Source organism: Nerophis lumbriciformis, linkage group LG38, assembly GCF_033978685.3.
Source record: "Nerophis lumbriciformis linkage group LG38, RoL_Nlum_v2.1, whole genome shotgun sequence".
Taxonomy (NCBI): Eukaryota; Metazoa; Chordata; class Actinopteri; order Syngnathiformes; family Syngnathidae; genus Nerophis; species Nerophis lumbriciformis.
In genome coordinates, this window is record NC_084585.2 from 13,334,118 (window position 1) to 13,351,961 (window position 17,844).

Sequence of the window (17,844 nt, forward strand, 5' to 3'; positions counted from 1 at the left end):
TTTTCATCAACGGTATTTGAAAAAACAAACCAGTGGTTTAGTTACATTTTACATTGAAAAACAAAAACATAAATTGATTAATTTATTTTTATTTTATTTCATGTAACAAACATTTTAATCACCATTCAGTGGAAACAAAACAATTGTAAAATAAATAAATAATAATACAACTGTATCCTGTTGTAAAAGGTTTTCCATATAAACGCAGGATATAACAATAAGTCGGTCCGCGGTTTTGTCTATAAATACCAACTTCCGTTTCCGGTGTCAATATATGGAAAACATCTTGTTTTATGTCGGGTTTTTTGTTTCTGCTGACTGCTAAATTTAATGTTTGTTATATGAAATATGAAATACAAATCTAACTCCAGTATTTGCTGTTTAACGCTGAAAATGAAGACATTTTTTTGTCTTTCAATTTTATTTTTGTGTTTCAAAATAAAATTCAAACAAACCAATGGTTTTTGTTAGTCAATTCCCATCCTTAAAATTAAAATTAAATAACCAAAACATACACTGACTTAAATGGCACAATCCTATGTTATACCAAAATCTTTGTAAATGTGGATAGTCCGGAAGTCAGTAGCTTCAAAACAATAGGTTTTTAATCTGAAGTGACCGGAAACCGGAATAATTCGACAAAATCGGAACCTGACTCACGTAAAAAAAGTGAGTCATTAAATGTTTTGTTTAGCTTCAACCTGACCGTCCTTACTCACGCAATTAATACCGCGTTTCCGGTTCGTTGGACACGTTATATGGTGACATTTGAGACTACTTTAGCTTGTTCAGCTGTTGTTAGCTTAGCTGCGCTAGTTGGTTCGATGGGAGCCCACCGTGGAGAGGGAGACCGGGACTGGATGCAGCAGGACGGCCGGGAACACAACCCGGTAACGAATGGAGACGTTTTTTTTAAATCGAGTTACCTGGTTTCTAGTTGTCTGTGTGTTCTTCTAGAACCCATGGAACCTGATGATCAAACACAGACACATTCACAGGAGGGGAAGACGATCACAAATGACAGTCAGGTCAGAACTGATTTGAGTTGACATTCTACTGCCTCCATTGGCTTCTCCTACACTTAGTGTGTTCTCTTGTATTCCTACCCTTCTTGAGACATCAACAAGGAAAAGTACCTTCCATATGAGGACCGGTGAACAACTTAGGACCGGAATCATGGTCCCTATACGGAAAACCATTGCATCTAATACAAAGCCAAATACTAGAGTCCGTGAACATTGCTCCAAAGTCAGGATTTGTTGTTGATTTGATGTGCATACAAAAGTAAACATTGACAGGTGCAAAGGCAGCAATATATGATAAAACAATACGGCAGCTAAAGAAGGACTTCCCTATTCATCCCCGAAAAAACCCGCCAGGTGAACAGCTGAGTTTACGACTTTTGGTGCTGACGTAAGACAACCCGCGTCCCATATGTGACCATAGGATGGACAAATACACTACGGTGCTAAGACTATAGGCCATTAATAGTTAGCTTCTACAGCTGGGTTGCACAAAGTGCGGCACAGGGGCCATCTGTGGTCCGTGACTCGTTTGTCATCGGCCTTAAGTACATTACAAAAAACAAAAAATAGAGATCTCATTTGCACCCCTGGCTCCTTCTACACTTTGTGTGTTCTCTTGTATTCCTACCCTTCTTGAGACATCAACAAGGAAAAGTACCTTCCATATGAGGACCGGTGAACAACTTAGGACCGGAATCATGGTCCCAATACGGAAAAACATTGCATCTAATAGAGAGCCAAATACGAGAGTTCGTGAACATTGCTCCAAAGTTTTTTTGTTGATTTAATGTGCATACAAAGGTAAACATTGACAGGTGCAAAGGCAGCAATATATGATAAAACAAGACTGCAGCTAAGGAAGGACTTCCCTATTCATCCCCGAAAAAATCCGCCAGGTGAACAGCTGAGTTTACGACTTTAGGTGCTGACGTAAGACAACCCACAGCCCATATGTGACTATAGGATGAACAAATACACTACGGTACTAAGACTATAGTGGCCATTAACAGTTAGCTTATATAGCTGGGTTGCCCAAAGTACGGAACTGGGGCCATCTGTGGTCCGTGACTCGTTTGTCATCGGGACCGGTGAACAAGTCAGGACATAAATCATGGTCCCAATACGGAGAAAACCATTGCATCTAATAGAGAGCCAAATACTAGAGTCTGTGAACATTGCTCCAAAGTCGGGATTTTTTTGTTGATTTAATGTGCATACAAAAGTAAACATTGACAGGGGCAAAAGGCAGCAATGTATGATAAAACAAGACTGCAGCTAAGGAAGGACTTCCCTATTCATCCCCGAAAAAACCCGCCAGGTGAACAGCTGAGCTTACGACTTTAGGTGCTGACGTAAGACAACCCACGTCCCATATGTGACTATAGGATGAACAAATACACTACGGTACTAAGACTATAGTGGCCATTAACAGTTAGCTTATACAGCTGAGTTGCCCAAAGTACGTAACTGGGGCCATCTGTGGTCCGTGACTCGTTTGTCATCGGCCTTAAGCACATTACAAAAAAACAAAAATAGAGATCTCATTTGCACCCCTGGCTTCTCCTACGCTTTTTGTGTTCTCTTGTATTCCTACCCTTCTTGAGACATCAAAAAGGAAAAGTACCTTCCATATGAGGACCGGTGAACAAGTTAGGAACGGAATCATGGTCCCAATACGGAAAACCATTGCATCTAATAGAGAGCCAAATACTGGAGTCCACGAACATTGCTCCAAAGTCAGGATTTGTTGTTGATTAAATGTGCATACACAAGTAAACATTGACAGGTGCAAAGGCAGCAATATATGATAAAACAAGACAGCGGCTAAAGAAGGACTTCCCTATAATGGTCATGTTGGATCTTCAGAAGGCCTTTGACACCGTTGACCACGCTATACTGTTGGATAAGCTCAGACCAATCGGATTTGACAAAACTTCATCGAGCTGGATGCAATCTTACTTGGGGGGGAGGGAACAGGTGGTAGAGGTGAACGGCACCGTGTCCCCCCCTCTCAGTAAGCTGTGGAGTCCCCCAAGGCAGTATATTGGGGCCTTTACTGTTCCTAATATACATAAACGACTTGTCATCGGCATGCGACTGTGAATTGTTCTTGTTTGCGGATGACTCGGCCCTGCTGGTATCAGACAAGGACAAGTCACAGGTGGAGAAAATCCCTCAGTGCTGAACTCTGTAGAACTTGCACCTGGCTCGCTGACAACTAGCTATCCATACACTTGGGTAAAACAGAATCCATCCTGTTTGGGTCCCACATAAACCTTAAGAAAGTCAATGACTTCACTATAAAAGTGGGTGACATTGTTATCACCAGGAAGGATGAGGTCACCTACCTAGGTTCCATTCTAGAGGCTAATCTTTCCTGTGATAAAATGGCAACCAAGGTAATCAAAAAGGTCAACCAACGAACGAGATTTCTCTATAGAATCTCCTCTCTGGTCAACAAAAGCACCATGAAGATTCTGGCGGGAACTCTCGTTCAACCCTTTTTTGGTTACGCATGCACCTCCTGGTACCCTAGCACCTCCAAAACCCTCAAATCTAGACTCCAAACATCCCAGAACAAGCTAGTCAGATTACTTCTAGACCTCCACCCCAGATCACACCTCACTCCTACCCACTTCTCCAAAGTGGGCTGGCTCAGGGTGGAGGACAGAGTAAAACAACTTGCACTGAGCCTAGTCTATAAAATCCGCTACACCTCCCTGATACCGAAGTACATGTCAAACTACTTCCTTAACGTAAATGACCGCCATAACCACAACACCAGGGGGAGCTCCACTAACCACGTTAAACCCAGATTCCGAACTAACAAAGGTCTTAACTCATTTTCTTTCTATGCCACATCAATGTGGAATGCTCTCCCAACAGGTATAAAAGAAAGGGCATCTCTATCCTCCTTCAAAACCGCAATAAAAGTACACCTCCAGGCAACTTCAACCCTAAACTAACACCCTCCCCGGATTGTTGTTAATAATCAAATGTAAACAATCAAATGCAGATATTTTTCTTATGCCTTCTGATCTCTCTCTCTCTCTCTATGTCCACTACTTGCTGTACATATCCTACCAAGTCAGACCTACACTGTTTCAATATCCATTTCTCTGTTTTCAATTGTTGATTACTGATGATAACAACCAAACCTAACCTAACCCCCCCTCCACACCCCGAATTGTAAATAATGTAAATAATTCAATGTATACACCCTGATGATTATCTTGTGTGATGACTGTATTATTATGATAGTATATATGATAGTATACATCTGTATCATGAATCAATTTAAGTGGACCCCGACTTAAACAAGTTGAAAAACGTATTCGGGTGTTACCATTTAGTGGTCAATTGTACGGAATATGTACTTCGCTGTGCAACCTACTAATAAAAGTCTCAATCAATCAATCAAAAAAATTCATCCCCAAAAAAATCTGCCAGGTGAACAGCTGAGTTTACGACTTCCGGTGCTGATGTAAGACAACCCGCATCCCATATGTGACCATAGGATGGACAAATACACTAAGGCACTAAGACTATAGTGGCCATTAACAGTTAGCTTCTACAGCTGGGTTGCCTAAAGTGCGGAACAGGGGCCATCTGTGGTCCGTGACTCTTTTGTCATCGGCCTTAAGCATATTACAAAAAACAAAAAATAGAGATCTCATCTGCACCCCTGGTGGAGAAATCTATCAAAATTAGGGTGGTCCCAAAAAGGAGGGATTTTTCAAATTGATCGTGGGTCGGTTTTAAAAGTGCTCCCCCTCTGGTCAACATATGAAATAACAAGTGTGTGTAAAAATTTGAAGTGCTCCCCCTCTGGCCAACATATGTAATAACAAGTGTGTGTAAGAAATTGAAATGCACCCCCTTTGACAAAAAATTATGAAAAAATAAAAAAATAAACATGTACCGTATTTTCCGGAGTATAAGTCGCACCTGCCGAAAATGCATAATAAAGAAGGAAAAAAACATATATAAGTCACACTGGAGCCAAACTATGAAAAAAACTGCGACTTATAGTTCGAAAAATACGGTATATAGAGACATACTGTATTAACTTGAAGTAAATAATGATTAAAAACCAATTACAAACAAAACATTTCCTAAAAGCTTACTTTTTTTATATTTGTGTAGTATGTATATATTATTAATGTAAATAAAAATCTTTATATATCTAGAAAGGGTGGTCCTAAAGAGGGAGGCATTTTTTGGAGGTCTCAAGAAGGTAACAAATACAAGAATGTGTGTGTGTGTGTGTAGTTACACAGACCCTCAGGTGTCCATGGACCTTCTGAGGTCGGTCCTACAGCCCAGCTTCAATGATGACATCATGGCTGTGTTCAGGAAATACCAAAAGGTCAGCGGTTTTTGCATGTGTGTGCGTGCGCGTGGTTCTTACTAGGGTTGCACTGCTTCTAGTTCTTTGAGAAGGCTGCAGAAAACGTCAAGGAGAACGTTGGAGAGGAGGTCCAGACCGATCAGCTGATAAAGGAGGCCTGCAGGAACGTTCTGGAACACGTAAGAGCAATGCCGCGACACCGCCAAATATCCCAGAATGCTTTTGAACCTGTTCTTGTCGTTGTGTTGTTCTTGGGGTTGCCACGGGGATCCGCGATGCTGTCGCAGGCCAAACTGTTGTTTCCGGAAAGTGACGTGAAGAAGTCCGGCTCAGAGGTGGGCATCAAGGTAGGACATCGCGTGCGCGCTCGTAGCTCTTCTGGATGCGTCTGACGTGCGATTGGTGTTCCCGCTCTGTCAGAGGGCCAGAGAAGACGCCTGCAGCCAGAGAGGAAGCCCCGTACCCAAAAAGGTAAGCGGTCTTTCATGTAGTCCGTGGACCACTCGGCTCAGCTTGTTGTCTCCTCAGAGGAAAAACCGTAGTGGCGGTGCAGCCGCGTCGGATCGTTCTTTGACCGTTTCCAGTCAGTGAGTATCGTTGCTGAAGAGCTTTTGTCCCGTGGTGCTAGGAAGGACCTGACACTGTTTTATGTCCTCAGCAACAAGGTCAAGTCTGAAGCCATCAAGAGAGAAGGACCTAAGGTGAGTCTTTGACCAGGAGGAGGAGCTAATATGCTAGCGCACCTCGGCTTATTGATTGTTTCACTCAGTGGGACCCGTCCAGGCTGAGTGAAGGCAGCACGTTCGTTCTGGGCTCCAGGGCCAACAAGTGAGTCACATCGACATCACATGGTGTCACATGACACGATTGACGGAAGGTAGGGAACGCCATCAAAAACTCACGTTTGTTTGCCGCGGCAAACAATTTATACCCGTAGCAAATCAAGGAAATAGAAATGTTCCAGGGACAAACCGCGGTCGTCATAAATGGTTCATTAAGTGTACATGTCATTTTTAAGTCACATTTTAACATTCGGGTGGCACAGGGGTTAGTGCATGTGCCTCACAATACGAAGGTCCTGAGTAGTCCTGAGTTCAATCCCGGGCTCGGATCTTTTTGTGTGGAGTTTGCATGTTCTCCCCGTGACTGCGTGGGTTCCCTCCGGGTACTCAGGCTTCCTCCCACCTCCAAAGACATGCACTTGGGGATAGGTTGATTGACAACACTAAATTGGCCCTATTGCTGTGGTTCTCAACCTGGGTTCGATCAAACCCTAGGGGTTTGGTAAGTCGGCCTCAGGGGTTCGGCGGAGCCTCCACCGCGGAGGTCAAGACACACCCGACTCATCGTGTAAATAAAAACTTCTCGCTATCGGCGTATTATGGATACCCCCAAACAATGTTCCCTCTAATTTTCCATCTGATTTGCAGGTGTGCAATTTGTTGTGAGTTCATGCACTGTGTTGGTTTTGTTTTTTGAACAAGGTGATGTTGATGCACGGTTCATTTTGTGCACCAGTAAAAAAAAAACGTATAACTCTGTCTGGAATTTAAAAAAATAAAAAAATTTCAATAAAGAAGGGTTCGGTGAATGCACATATGAAACTGGTGGGGTTCGGTACCTCCAACAAGGTTAAGAACCACTGCCCTAGTGTGTGAATGTGAGTGTGAATGTTGTCTGTTTATCTGTGTTGGCCCTGCAATAAGTTGGTGACTTGTCCAGGGTGTACCCCGCCTTCCGCCCGAATGCAGCTGAGATAGGCTCCAGCACCCCTCGCGACCCCGAATAGGGAAAAAGATAGAAAATGGATGGATGGATGGATTATAACATTCTTAAGTGTCATACAAGAATAAAAAGAAATGAACCAATGTGTAATCGTTAAACATAACATAAATGAATGGAAACAATGTGTTCCAGGGTCAAGCTGCGGCCATTTAAAACTTTAAGGCGACATCTCATGTCTGAGTCACGTTTTATGAGTCTTAAGGTGTCATACAAATGTAAAAAGAAGTGGAGCCGTGTATAATAGCAAAACATAACAAAACTGATGAATACAAATAATCTGTTTCAGTGTCAAACTATGGTCGTAAAGCTTTAAAATGGGAACTGCACTAATGGGGAATTTTATTTATTGTTCATAATTATAAAAGACAACAACACAAATGTCTTTTTTTTTTAGGATCCTAAAGATGATTAAAAAATGCTTGCAAAATGCGGCTAATGGGAGTCACCTTGTAGCCTTTAAAGCCCTCTAAAACAACTTCAAAACCCTCCATCAACATTTTATACACACTGTAAGTATTTATATAATGTAGTAACAGACACGTTCATAACAATATGTAATGTGTTCAATATTTACCGTGTTTCCTTCCTTTTATGCATTACTGGAACTTCTTTCCTTGGCGCATTTATTTCCGTTTCAATAGCAGCGCACTTCCAACTTCCGGCAACAAATGTGTGTCCCTACTTCTGGAAACCAACACAAGTGTGTTCTAATCATGGCAGGCTTGGTAACAGACAACGAAGACGACTATTTTGGACAAATGAGCATCCACAACCTTATCTTTTTGAAGCTGAATATACGGAGGATGAACTGCTGCTTATAGAAGCGAGCACAAACAGGGTGAAACGTTGGAACAGACGGAAGCCGAGAGAGTGAGATCGGCCTGACTTGCGGCTATAATTGTGGAACTTGGAGCTCAGCTATGCTGACATAAAGGGTGTGTTTACCCAAAGTCAACTTGAAAAAAACTTCCCTGGCCAGCTGGACAAAACTGTCCATTAAGTGAGTCACTATGATATTAATCATGACACACGCAGCACATCATGTGTGTTTTTACAACTGCAGTACATACGTTGTCGACCTAAATGTGTACAAACAAAACATGAAATGTGAGCTAATACTTTACAGATTCTGTAATATGATTGTTCATGTTTTTCAGTCAGTACAGATTGGGGTCCTATGGCATTGTGTTGGGCATACAACCTCAAAAGCGATTCAGCTGCTGACGCAGAGGCTAGCTTACGGCTAATACCATGATTGATTGATTGAAACTTGTATTAGTAGATTGCACAGTACAGTACATATTCCGTACAATTGACCACTAAATGGTAGCACCCGAATAAGTTTTTCAACTTGTTTAAGTCGGGGTCCACATTAATCAATTCATATAGCATGGCGATATGTTACTACGCTAGAAAAACAGTTCCTCAGTGTTTGCTCTTACAATAACAATGTTGCTACAGCTTGGTTTATACGGGTTACGGATTGTATATGAAGTATTGTTGGCGTTTTTTGGATGCATTTTTGAAAGTGATTTAAAGGCAGAATTGATTGCTCTCATTAGCTGCATTACTAGCCACCAAGAACCAGCCAATTTTTACATGTTAGGCTGCAAAAACACAAACCTTTTGTCTTCTTGTCTCTCATGATTGTGAACAATAGGCAACATTCCCCCAAATGTGCAGTTTTACCTTAAGTGTACATGTAATTTGTGAGTCACATTCTATGATTCTTAAGGTGTCACACAAGTGTGAAGAGAAGTGAAGCAGTGTATAATACCGTAGTTAAACATAACAACCAAACATTGTCAGGTTCAAACACTGATGACATCTATTAAACAGACAAATAAGCAAGGAATTAAACAGAGACAAAATTCAATTTAGCTCAATTGAGGAGAAACGTCTGGGCTGTACTCTTGCACAGTCTCCCACCACGCTCTGACGAAAGATTGTACGCCTCCTCTTTTATTTGGACTTTCCCTGATTACATGGCAACAGCTGTTTCTAAAGGAAGGGGGTCGTTTAACAGCTGCTGCCTTTGGTTGCAAAACAGTTCAAAGAAAAGGTGCCTGGAGGGGGGTCAGGCCCTGCTTCTTCTCCGCTTTGTAGATCTTGGGTCAGGACAAAATCTTCCTGTGGATTACAATACATCAAAGAAACCGACACCTTCATGGCGCTTCCCATCCTACACAGTGGAGTTTTACAAGCCTTTTGCTTGGTAGGATCAAAGACAGCTTTTGTCCTCTCGCAGGGAACTCATGGCAACACAAAGTTTTGTGATAACTTAGATACAATTATTCTGACAAACATAGTGTAAATAAAAATGTCTGTTCCATGGTCAAACTGTGGCCATCATAAAAGCTTAGTGTACAGGTTGTCACATTTGAACATTTTCAAGTGTCACACAAGTGTAAAAAGAAGTTAAGCAGTGTATAGTAGTTAAACATAAGAATCAAACATGTTAATAGAAACCCTTAAGTGTACATGTCATTTTTAAGTCACATTTTAATATTAAGTATCATACAAAAGTAAAAAGAAATGAACCAATGTATAATCGTTAAACATAACAAAACACGTGAATAGAAATAGTCTGTTCCATGGTCAAGCTGTGGCCATTGTAAAAGCTTTATCAAGTGTACATGTCATTTTTTCAAGTCTTATTTTAACATTTTTAAGTGTCGTACAAGTGTAAAAAGAAGTGTAGTCTCAATAGTAAAGCATGACAACTAATCATATGAATAGAAATAGTCTGTTCCAGGGTCAAGCTGTGGCTATCATTAAAGCGTTATCAAGTGTGTTACTTTACGTGTCGTGGTGTTACTGTGCAGGGCACTCGGGATGGGCGGGACCAGAGGACGGATTTATATCAAACACGCTGACATGTTTAAGGTAAACACACACCGTGACCTCAGCTGCCACAATGGCTACATAGTTGTTGTCATGGTAACACATGTTGAGAATGAGTCGTTCTTACGCATGACCATAGTGTGTGTGTGTGTGTGTGTGTGTGTGCGCCAGTATGCAGCGGACACAAAAGACAAGCAGTGGCTGGCCGAGCGTCACCATATGAGGGCGACAGGAGGGAAGATGGTGAGATTAAGCTCCCGTTACCATGACGACAGAATGGTTGAGGATCATACAATATGTGATTGATTGGTCAGGCCTACCTGCTGATTGAGGAGGACATCCAGGATCTGTCTCGCAGTGACGAGTACAAGTGAGTCTTGATGTCGCTATGGTAACCCGCATGCGCTGAGTGTGTGCGTGTGTGTGCAGGGACTGTCCAGACGTCAAGATGGACGAGATGAAGCCCTTCACCGTGCCTCCGTGGATGGTGGAGAAGATGCAGAGAGCAATGGAAGCTGACAGAGACTGACCTCTGCAACCTACGGGGGGTAGGTTGCAGAGTTGCATGATCAGTTCATAACTGATCATGTGACCAGCAGCAGGCTGTGATTGTAATTTTAATGTCTGTTTTAAAAGAAACAAAACGTGTCATGTGATGATTTATTCAACTACATCAGGGGGATCTGAAGTGCGGCAAACTAAAATGATTGTTTAGTGCTAGTAGTGAAGAACTATTTTAAGAGGGTTCCATTGATAAAAAAGCAACATTGACTCTCAGCAAACTTCCAGCAAGGCCTGAAATGTTTTCCCTCCTGTCCCTCAAGCAGCATACGGCGCGCTCAGACATTTTTCTTCTACTCGGTGGCGTTTGAACAGCCATTAAAAAAAACAAAAAACTTCTATATTACACGACGGTAGAAACCATTAGTGTACACCAGTGGTTGTCAAACTTACCACCTCAGAAAATACTTGGCTCTCCAAGTACCACAATAATGACCAAAAAAAAATCTAGTAGCGTAGGAGACCTATTTATTAAAAACAAGGCAGAGGTTTTATTTAACAAGTAGATTTAATATTTTTGGCCACATTACACAGTTTGAATAGTAAAACTGTTGGAATATAGGAAAATTAAACATTGTACTTCAAACAAGTGATTCTTTGGCGTACCACTAGATGGGTACCTCAGTTTGAGAATCACTAGTTCACGACACAGCGATGCTTGTCACTACCCCGGAGACTTACATCACTGCCTTTCTAGCAATTTGTTGTGACGTCACGTGCTGTGATAGTTGAATGTTTTGTTTTGAATAAAAAGAATAGCTTTATCTAGTAGTAACAAACAACAATAAAAAACAAACAAGATGAAGATTTAACAAAAATCGCCGCAATTTCAACCGCTTTCACTCTTCTATAGTTACAATGAATGGCGCAAGGGGGCGCCACTGACTCATCAAATTATTTACTTTTCAAATTATTTTTTTAAACGATGCACATAAATCAACACCTGCAGACCTACCAAAATGTACACTTTTAAATCATCAGTTATAGAAATGATGTAAAGAAATGAAAAATATCTATTTCTTCTCTGCTGAGCACATCGGGTTTCTGTACCGGTTCAAAAATACTGTATTCTTAAAGAACGTTTGTTTTGTACATAATCTTTTACATGATATTGTTACTGACATAAAAATGACAAAAAAGAAAACCATGGTAACTGTGACGGCGTGCATGACCATAACTGCCGTAAAACAAATAGACAGGAAATGGCGTGGTCTTCTGGTACTGATCGGGTAGTGACAATGCTCAATGCTCAACAAAGTTAGCGTCATACACATTTTGAAGGACACTAAAGACAATGTGAAAGTCTTTATTTACAATAAGAAAACATTGTAGGTGAAGGAGTGACGTCACTCAATGCCTTCTTGTTTGTCCTTGATGGCCACTCTGAAGCGCTCCTCCAGCAGGGACAACTCACTGATGAGGTCAGTGATGGCATTTGTGAAGGCTTCCTGTCAAAATAAAAGTCTGATTGCAGCATGTTTGTGCGGGTGTGTGTGTGTGTGTTCCACTGTTACCTGTGGACTGTAGTCAGGTGTTGTCTGCACTCGGATGACAATCTTGTGTTCCAGAGGATGAGGAACTTTATAACCAGCAAAGAGAACCTGAGGATCTTTCAGCAGCTGTCTGTTCAAAAGCACACAGAAAATGATACAATTAGGGATGTAAACAATAGGAACAGTTCATATCAGTTATTCATGTGGAATGTGCTCAGAAAATACTTACACACACACTGAAATATTTTAACAAAGTTGTATTATTATTTTTTAAATACTAAAATAAACCATATATCCATCCATCCATCCATCCATCTTCTTCCGCTTATCCGAGGTCGGGTCGCGGGGGCAGCAGCCTAAGCAGGGAAGCCCAGACTTCCCTCTCCCCAGCCACTTCGTCCAGCTCCTCCCGGGGGATCCCGAGGCGTTCCCAGGCCAGCCGGGAGACATAGTCTTCCCAACGTGTCCTGGGTCTTCCTCGTGGCCTCCTACCGGTCGGACATGCCCTAAACACCTCCTTAGGGAGGCGCTCGGGTGGCATCCTGACCAGATGCCCGAACCACCTCATCTGGCTCCTCTCGATGTGGAGGAGCAGCGGCTTTACTTTAAGCTCCCCCCGGATGACAGAGCTTCTCACCCTATCTCTAAGGGAGAGCCCCGCCACCCGGCGGAGGAAACTCATTTCGGCCGCTTGTACCCGTGATCTTGTCCTTTCGGTCATAACCCAAAGCTCATGACCATAGGTGAGGATGGGAACGTAGATCGACCGGTAAATTGAGAGCTTTGCCTTCCGGCTCAGCTCCTTCTTCACCACAACGGATCGATACAGCGTCCGCATTACTGAAGACGCCGCACCGATCCGCCTGTCGATCTCACGATCCACTCTTCCCTCACTCGTGAACAAGACCATATACTTTCTTAGCAAAAAAAACATTTGCGCCGCGCGGTTTACGCAAGTTGGCCGGCATGCATGACATTTGCAGTCTTAATCCCACCCGACGTCCCGACCCGCCATCAAAACGTTTGGGGAAGATGGGAGCATGTGTAAGGAGGTTATGACACTTATCATTTTTCAACACAAGGGATTGGAACATTTTTGACCCTCGGTCCGTTCCGTAGTTTGGGGGAAATGTGTAATGGCGTTCAGTTACTGTTGAGCCACAGGTTCCAAAATGGCTAGCAGAACTGCGCAAAAAAAGGGGGACCTGATGAAAATCTCAGATCCAAAGCCATGGCAAGTCGTTCTCTGGACAAGACAAGACAATTTTACCCTCAAACGCCGTGAGACGACATTATTGGAGCGAACGCTGCCAGTGCGCATTGCTGCTTGGAGTGAGGAGAAGCTTCACGTCCGTGTTTGGATTACAGTTAGTGAAGTGAAGTGAATTATATTTATATAGCGCTTTTCTCTAGTGACTCAAAGAGCTTTACATAGTGAAACCCAATATCTAAGTTACATTTAAACCAGTGTGGGTGGCACTGGGAGCAGGTGGGTAAAGTGTCTTGCCCAAGGACACAACGGCAGTGACGAGGATGGCGGAAGCGGGAATCGAACCTGGAACCTTCAATTTGCTGGCACGGCCACTCTACCAACCGAGCTATACCGCCCCAGTTAAGTGCATTAATAACATAAAAAATTTAGATTGATACTCAAACTGCTTTAGAAGGATGAAATACAAGCTGAGCAGAAACAAAGACGGTAGAGAAGAAATCTAAAGTCACTTTTACCTGAGATTTTCTGCAATACTTGTCAAGTCTTTTCTCATACCAATCACACACATCTGGTTGGTGGCTTCACAATAATAGTGCTACGCTTCACACCTGGTCTAACCAACAAAACAATGAAAAATTGTCTTACAATACGATCATGCTGTTTATAAATTTTGTACATTTTTGACTTTTGTTGAGGTTGGAACCAATTATTCATGTTTAGATTGATTCTTATGGGAAACTCTGTTTCACTATATGAAGTCTTTGGTTGGCGAACAATGCTGAAGAACCTATTAAGTTTGAAATCGAGGTTACACTGTATATACGGTATTTTTCGGAGTATAGATCGCTCCGGTGTATAAGTCGCACCGGCCGAAAATGCATAATAAAGAAGGAAAAAAAACATTTATAAGTCGCATTTTTGGGGGAAATGTATTTGATAAAACCCAACACCAAGAATAGACATTTGAAAGGCAATTTAAAATAAATAAAGAATAGTGAACAACAGGCTGAATAAGTGTACGTTATATGAGGCATAAATAACCAACTGAGTATCACAATGGACCTTTTTGGTTTGTTATGTGTTTTGTGTTACATAATACAGCATTTTTGCACGACTGTGAACACAGAAGTGTTGGGAATGGTTTAGTTCAGTGATTCTCAAATTGTGGTATGTGTCTATGAATGTTCTCATTCATCCAAGTCATTGTCATCTCAGGGCATTCAATCGATCGCAACTGGACTGTTTGGTTTGTCTTAGTAAACGTTTCGCCGCTCATCACAGTAGGCTTCTTCAGTTTGTTTTTATAGACTTAGATTGGTCAGATCTAGTCCTACTTCTAAGACAAACCAAACAGTCCAGTTGCGATCAACTGACCGCCCTAAGATTGAATTGTGGTACATATACGACTAATGGTACGATGGTTTCATCTACTACCGTATTTTTCGGACTATAAATCGCTCTGGAGTATAAGTCGCACAGGCCGAAAATGCATAATAAAAAAGGAAAAAAACATATATAAGTCGCATTTTTGGGGGAAATTTATTTGATAAAACCCAACACCAAGAATAGACATTTGAAAGGCAATTTAAAATAAATAAAGAATAGTGAACAACAGGCTGAATAAGTGTACGTTATATGAGGCATAAATAACCAACTGGTATGTTAACGTAACATATTATGGTAAGAGTCATTCAAATAACTATAACATATAGAACATGCTATACGTTTACCAAACAATCTGTCACTCCCGATCGCTAAGTCCCATGAAATCTTATACGTCTAGTCTCTTACGTGAATGAGATACATAATATTATATGATATTTTACGGTAATGTGTTAATAATTTCACACATAAGTGGCTCCTGAGTATAAGTCGCACCCCCGGCCAATCTATGAAACAGTAACATTCATTGACCATCACACCAATAAAGAGTTAAAGTTGAATTACCACTGATAGTCACACACACTAGGTGTGGTGGAATTACCCTCTGCATTTGACCCATCCCCTTGTTCCAACCCCTGGGAGGTGAGGGGAGCAGTGAGCAGCAGCGGTGGCCGCGCTCGGGGATCATTTTGGTGATTTAACCCCAAATTCCAACCCTTGATGCCAAGTGCCAAGCAGGGAGGTAATGGGTCCCATTTTTATAGTCTTTGGTATGACTCGGCCGGGTTTTAAACTCACGACCTACCGATCTCAGGGCGGACACTCTAACCACTAGGCCACTGAGCAGGCAATTAAGTTATAGCATATTCATTTTTCCCCAACACATCCCCTTCTTTCAAACAACAAGTGAACTTAATGTAAACATGTACAAGTTATGGTGTCAATTAACTATCAGTAAAAGGCATGGATAAGAGGTAGTATTAAATATAAGCTTTGCTTCTGCCTACTGCTTTTCAGATATGTTGAAATGTGGCATTTAAACCACATAATGATAATGCTTCTTGACGTATATTGTTAAACAGCTGAGATAGGCTACCGCACCCCCAGCGACCTCGAAAGGGACAAGCGGTAGAAAATGGATGGATTGATGTCTGAAGCCTGCTCAGTGTCCGCCCTGAGATCGGCAGGTCGTGAGTTCAAACCCCGGCCGAGTCATACCAAAGACTATAAAAATAGGACCTCCCTGCTTGGCACTCAGCATCAAGGGTTGGAATTGGGGGTTAAATCACCAAAATGATTCTCGAGCGCGGCCACCGCTGCTGCTGCTCACTGCTCCCCTCACCTCCCAGGGGGTGGAACAAGGGGATGGGTCAAATGCAGAGGGCAATTTCACCACACCTAATGTGTGTGTGTGTGACTATCAGTGGTACTTTTACTTTAAATCACCAAAATGATTCCCGAGCGTGGCCACCGCTGCTGCTCACTGCTCCCCTCACCTCCCAGGGGGTGGAACAAGGGGATGGGTCAAATGCAGAGGGCAATTTCACCACACCTAATGTGTGTGTGTGTGTGACTATCAGTGGTACTTTTACTTTAAATCACCAAAATGATTCCCGAGCGTGGCCACCGCTGCTGCTCACTGCTCCCCTCACCTCCCAGGGGGTGGAACAAGGGGATGGGTCAAATGCAGAGGACAATTTCACCACACTTAGTGTGTGTGTGACTATCAGTGGTACTTTTACTTTAAATCACCAAAATGATTCCCGAGCGCGGCCACCGCTGCTGCTCACTGCTCCCCTCACCTCCCAGAGGGTGGAACAAGGGGATGGGTCAAATGCAGAGGACAATTTCACCACACTTAGTGTGTGTGTGACTATCAGTGGTACTTTTACTTTAAATCACCAAAATGATTCCCGAGCGCGGCCACCACTGCTGCTGCTCACTGCTCCCCTCACCTTCCAGGGGGTAGAACAAGGGGATGGGTCAAATGCAGAGGGCAATTTCACCACACCTAGTGTGTGTGTGTGTGACTATCAGTGGTACTTTTACTTTAAATCACCAAAATGATTCCCGAGCACGGCCACCGCTGCTGCTCACTGCTCCCCTCACCTCCCAGGGGGTGGAACAAGGGGATGGGTCAAATGCAGAGGGCAATTTCACCACACTTAGTGTGTGTGTGTGACTATCAGTGGTACTTTAACTTTAAATCACCAAAATGATTCTCGAGCGCGGCCACCACTGCTGCTGCTCACTGCTCCCCTCACCTCCCAGGGGGTGGAACAAGGGGATGGGTCAAATGCAGAGGGCAATTTCACCACACTTAGTGTGTGTGTGTGACTATCAGTGGTACTTTAACTTTAAATCACCAAAATGATTCTCGAGCGCGGCCACCACTGCTGCTGCTCACTGCTCCTCTCACCTCCCAGGGGGTGGAACAAGGGGATGGGTCAACTGCAGAGGGCAATTTCACCACACTTAGTGTGTGACTATCAGTGGTACTTTTACTTTAAATCACCAAAATGATTCCCGAGCGAGGCCACCGCTGCTGCTCACTGCTCCCCTCACCTCCCAGGGGGTTGAACAAGGGGGTGGGTCAAATGCAGATAGTAATTTCACCACACCTAGTGTGTGTGTGACTATCAGTGGTACTTTTACTTTAAATCACCAAAATGACTCCCGAGCGCGGCCACCGCTGCTGCTCACTGCTCCCCTCACCTCCCAGGGGGTTGAACAAGGGGGTGGGTCAAATGCAGATAGTAATTTCACCACACCTAGTGTGTGTCTGTGACTATCAGTGGTACTTTTACTTTAACTGAAACAAATGAATCATAACCCTGACGACCAGTTGGTAGTTAGCTTGTTAGGTTAGCCTCTACTTACGCGCGGATGATGTTGCCCAATGTGTGGTCCTCCTTGTTCAGCGTGAATAGACACGAGTTGGGGACTTTGGTGTCTTTTGTGATTGTGATCTTCTTCTCCCCCTCAAACAACAGAAATGACTCAAAAGCTGGAGGCGCATTCATCTTTGTGGAGCGTGCTGAACACAACAAACCCAAGAGGAAGCGCGCCGACTACTAGCGGTCATCTTTATTTCCGCCTCGCGTCTTCGTCGTCATCGCATGCGTGATTAGCGCCGTGCTGCGGGTCGGGGCGGTAGTGCATCAAACATGATCTTCGTTAGAATGGAAA

General features: G+C 42.9%; 2 protein-coding genes across 3 annotated transcripts; one reads left to right on the forward strand and one right to left on the reverse strand.

Moving 5' to 3' along the window:
- The first annotated feature begins 602 nt into the window (after nt 1–602).
- LOC133578429 (deoxynucleotidyltransferase terminal-interacting protein 1) lies at nt 603–10,653 on the forward strand. Of its 2 annotated transcripts, none has more exons than XM_061932865.1 (13): nt 603–890; nt 958–1,028; nt 5,298–5,394; nt 5,457–5,555; nt 5,664–5,711; nt 5,797–5,847; nt 5,905–5,963; nt 6,035–6,077; nt 6,146–6,204; nt 9,987–10,047; nt 10,177–10,248; nt 10,320–10,375; nt 10,435–10,653. In XM_061932865.1, exons 1-13 carry the CDS (start codon nt 759–761, stop codon nt 10,532–10,534), a joined length of 948 nt encoding a protein of 315 aa, XP_061788849.1. In that variant the 5' UTR covers nt 603–758; the 3' UTR covers nt 10,535–10,653. The 2 variants fall into 2 exon arrangements, with proteins under 2 accessions (XP_061788849.1, XP_061788848.1); XM_061932864.1 differs by having other exon boundaries at nt 604–890; nt 5,664–5,723.
- Nucleotides 10,654–11,856: 1,203 nt separating this feature from the next.
- polr2j (RNA polymerase II subunit J) lies at nt 11,857–17,770 on the reverse strand. Its single transcript, XM_061932866.1, has 3 exons — nt 17,536–17,770; nt 12,081–12,189; nt 11,857–12,014 (listed from the first exon to the last, which is right to left on the reverse strand). Exons 1-3 carry the CDS (start codon nt 17,676–17,678, stop codon nt 11,913–11,915), a joined length of 354 nt encoding a protein of 117 aa, XP_061788850.1. The 5' UTR covers nt 17,679–17,770; the 3' UTR covers nt 11,857–11,912.
- Between the last annotated feature and the right edge of the window lie 74 nt (nt 17,771–17,844).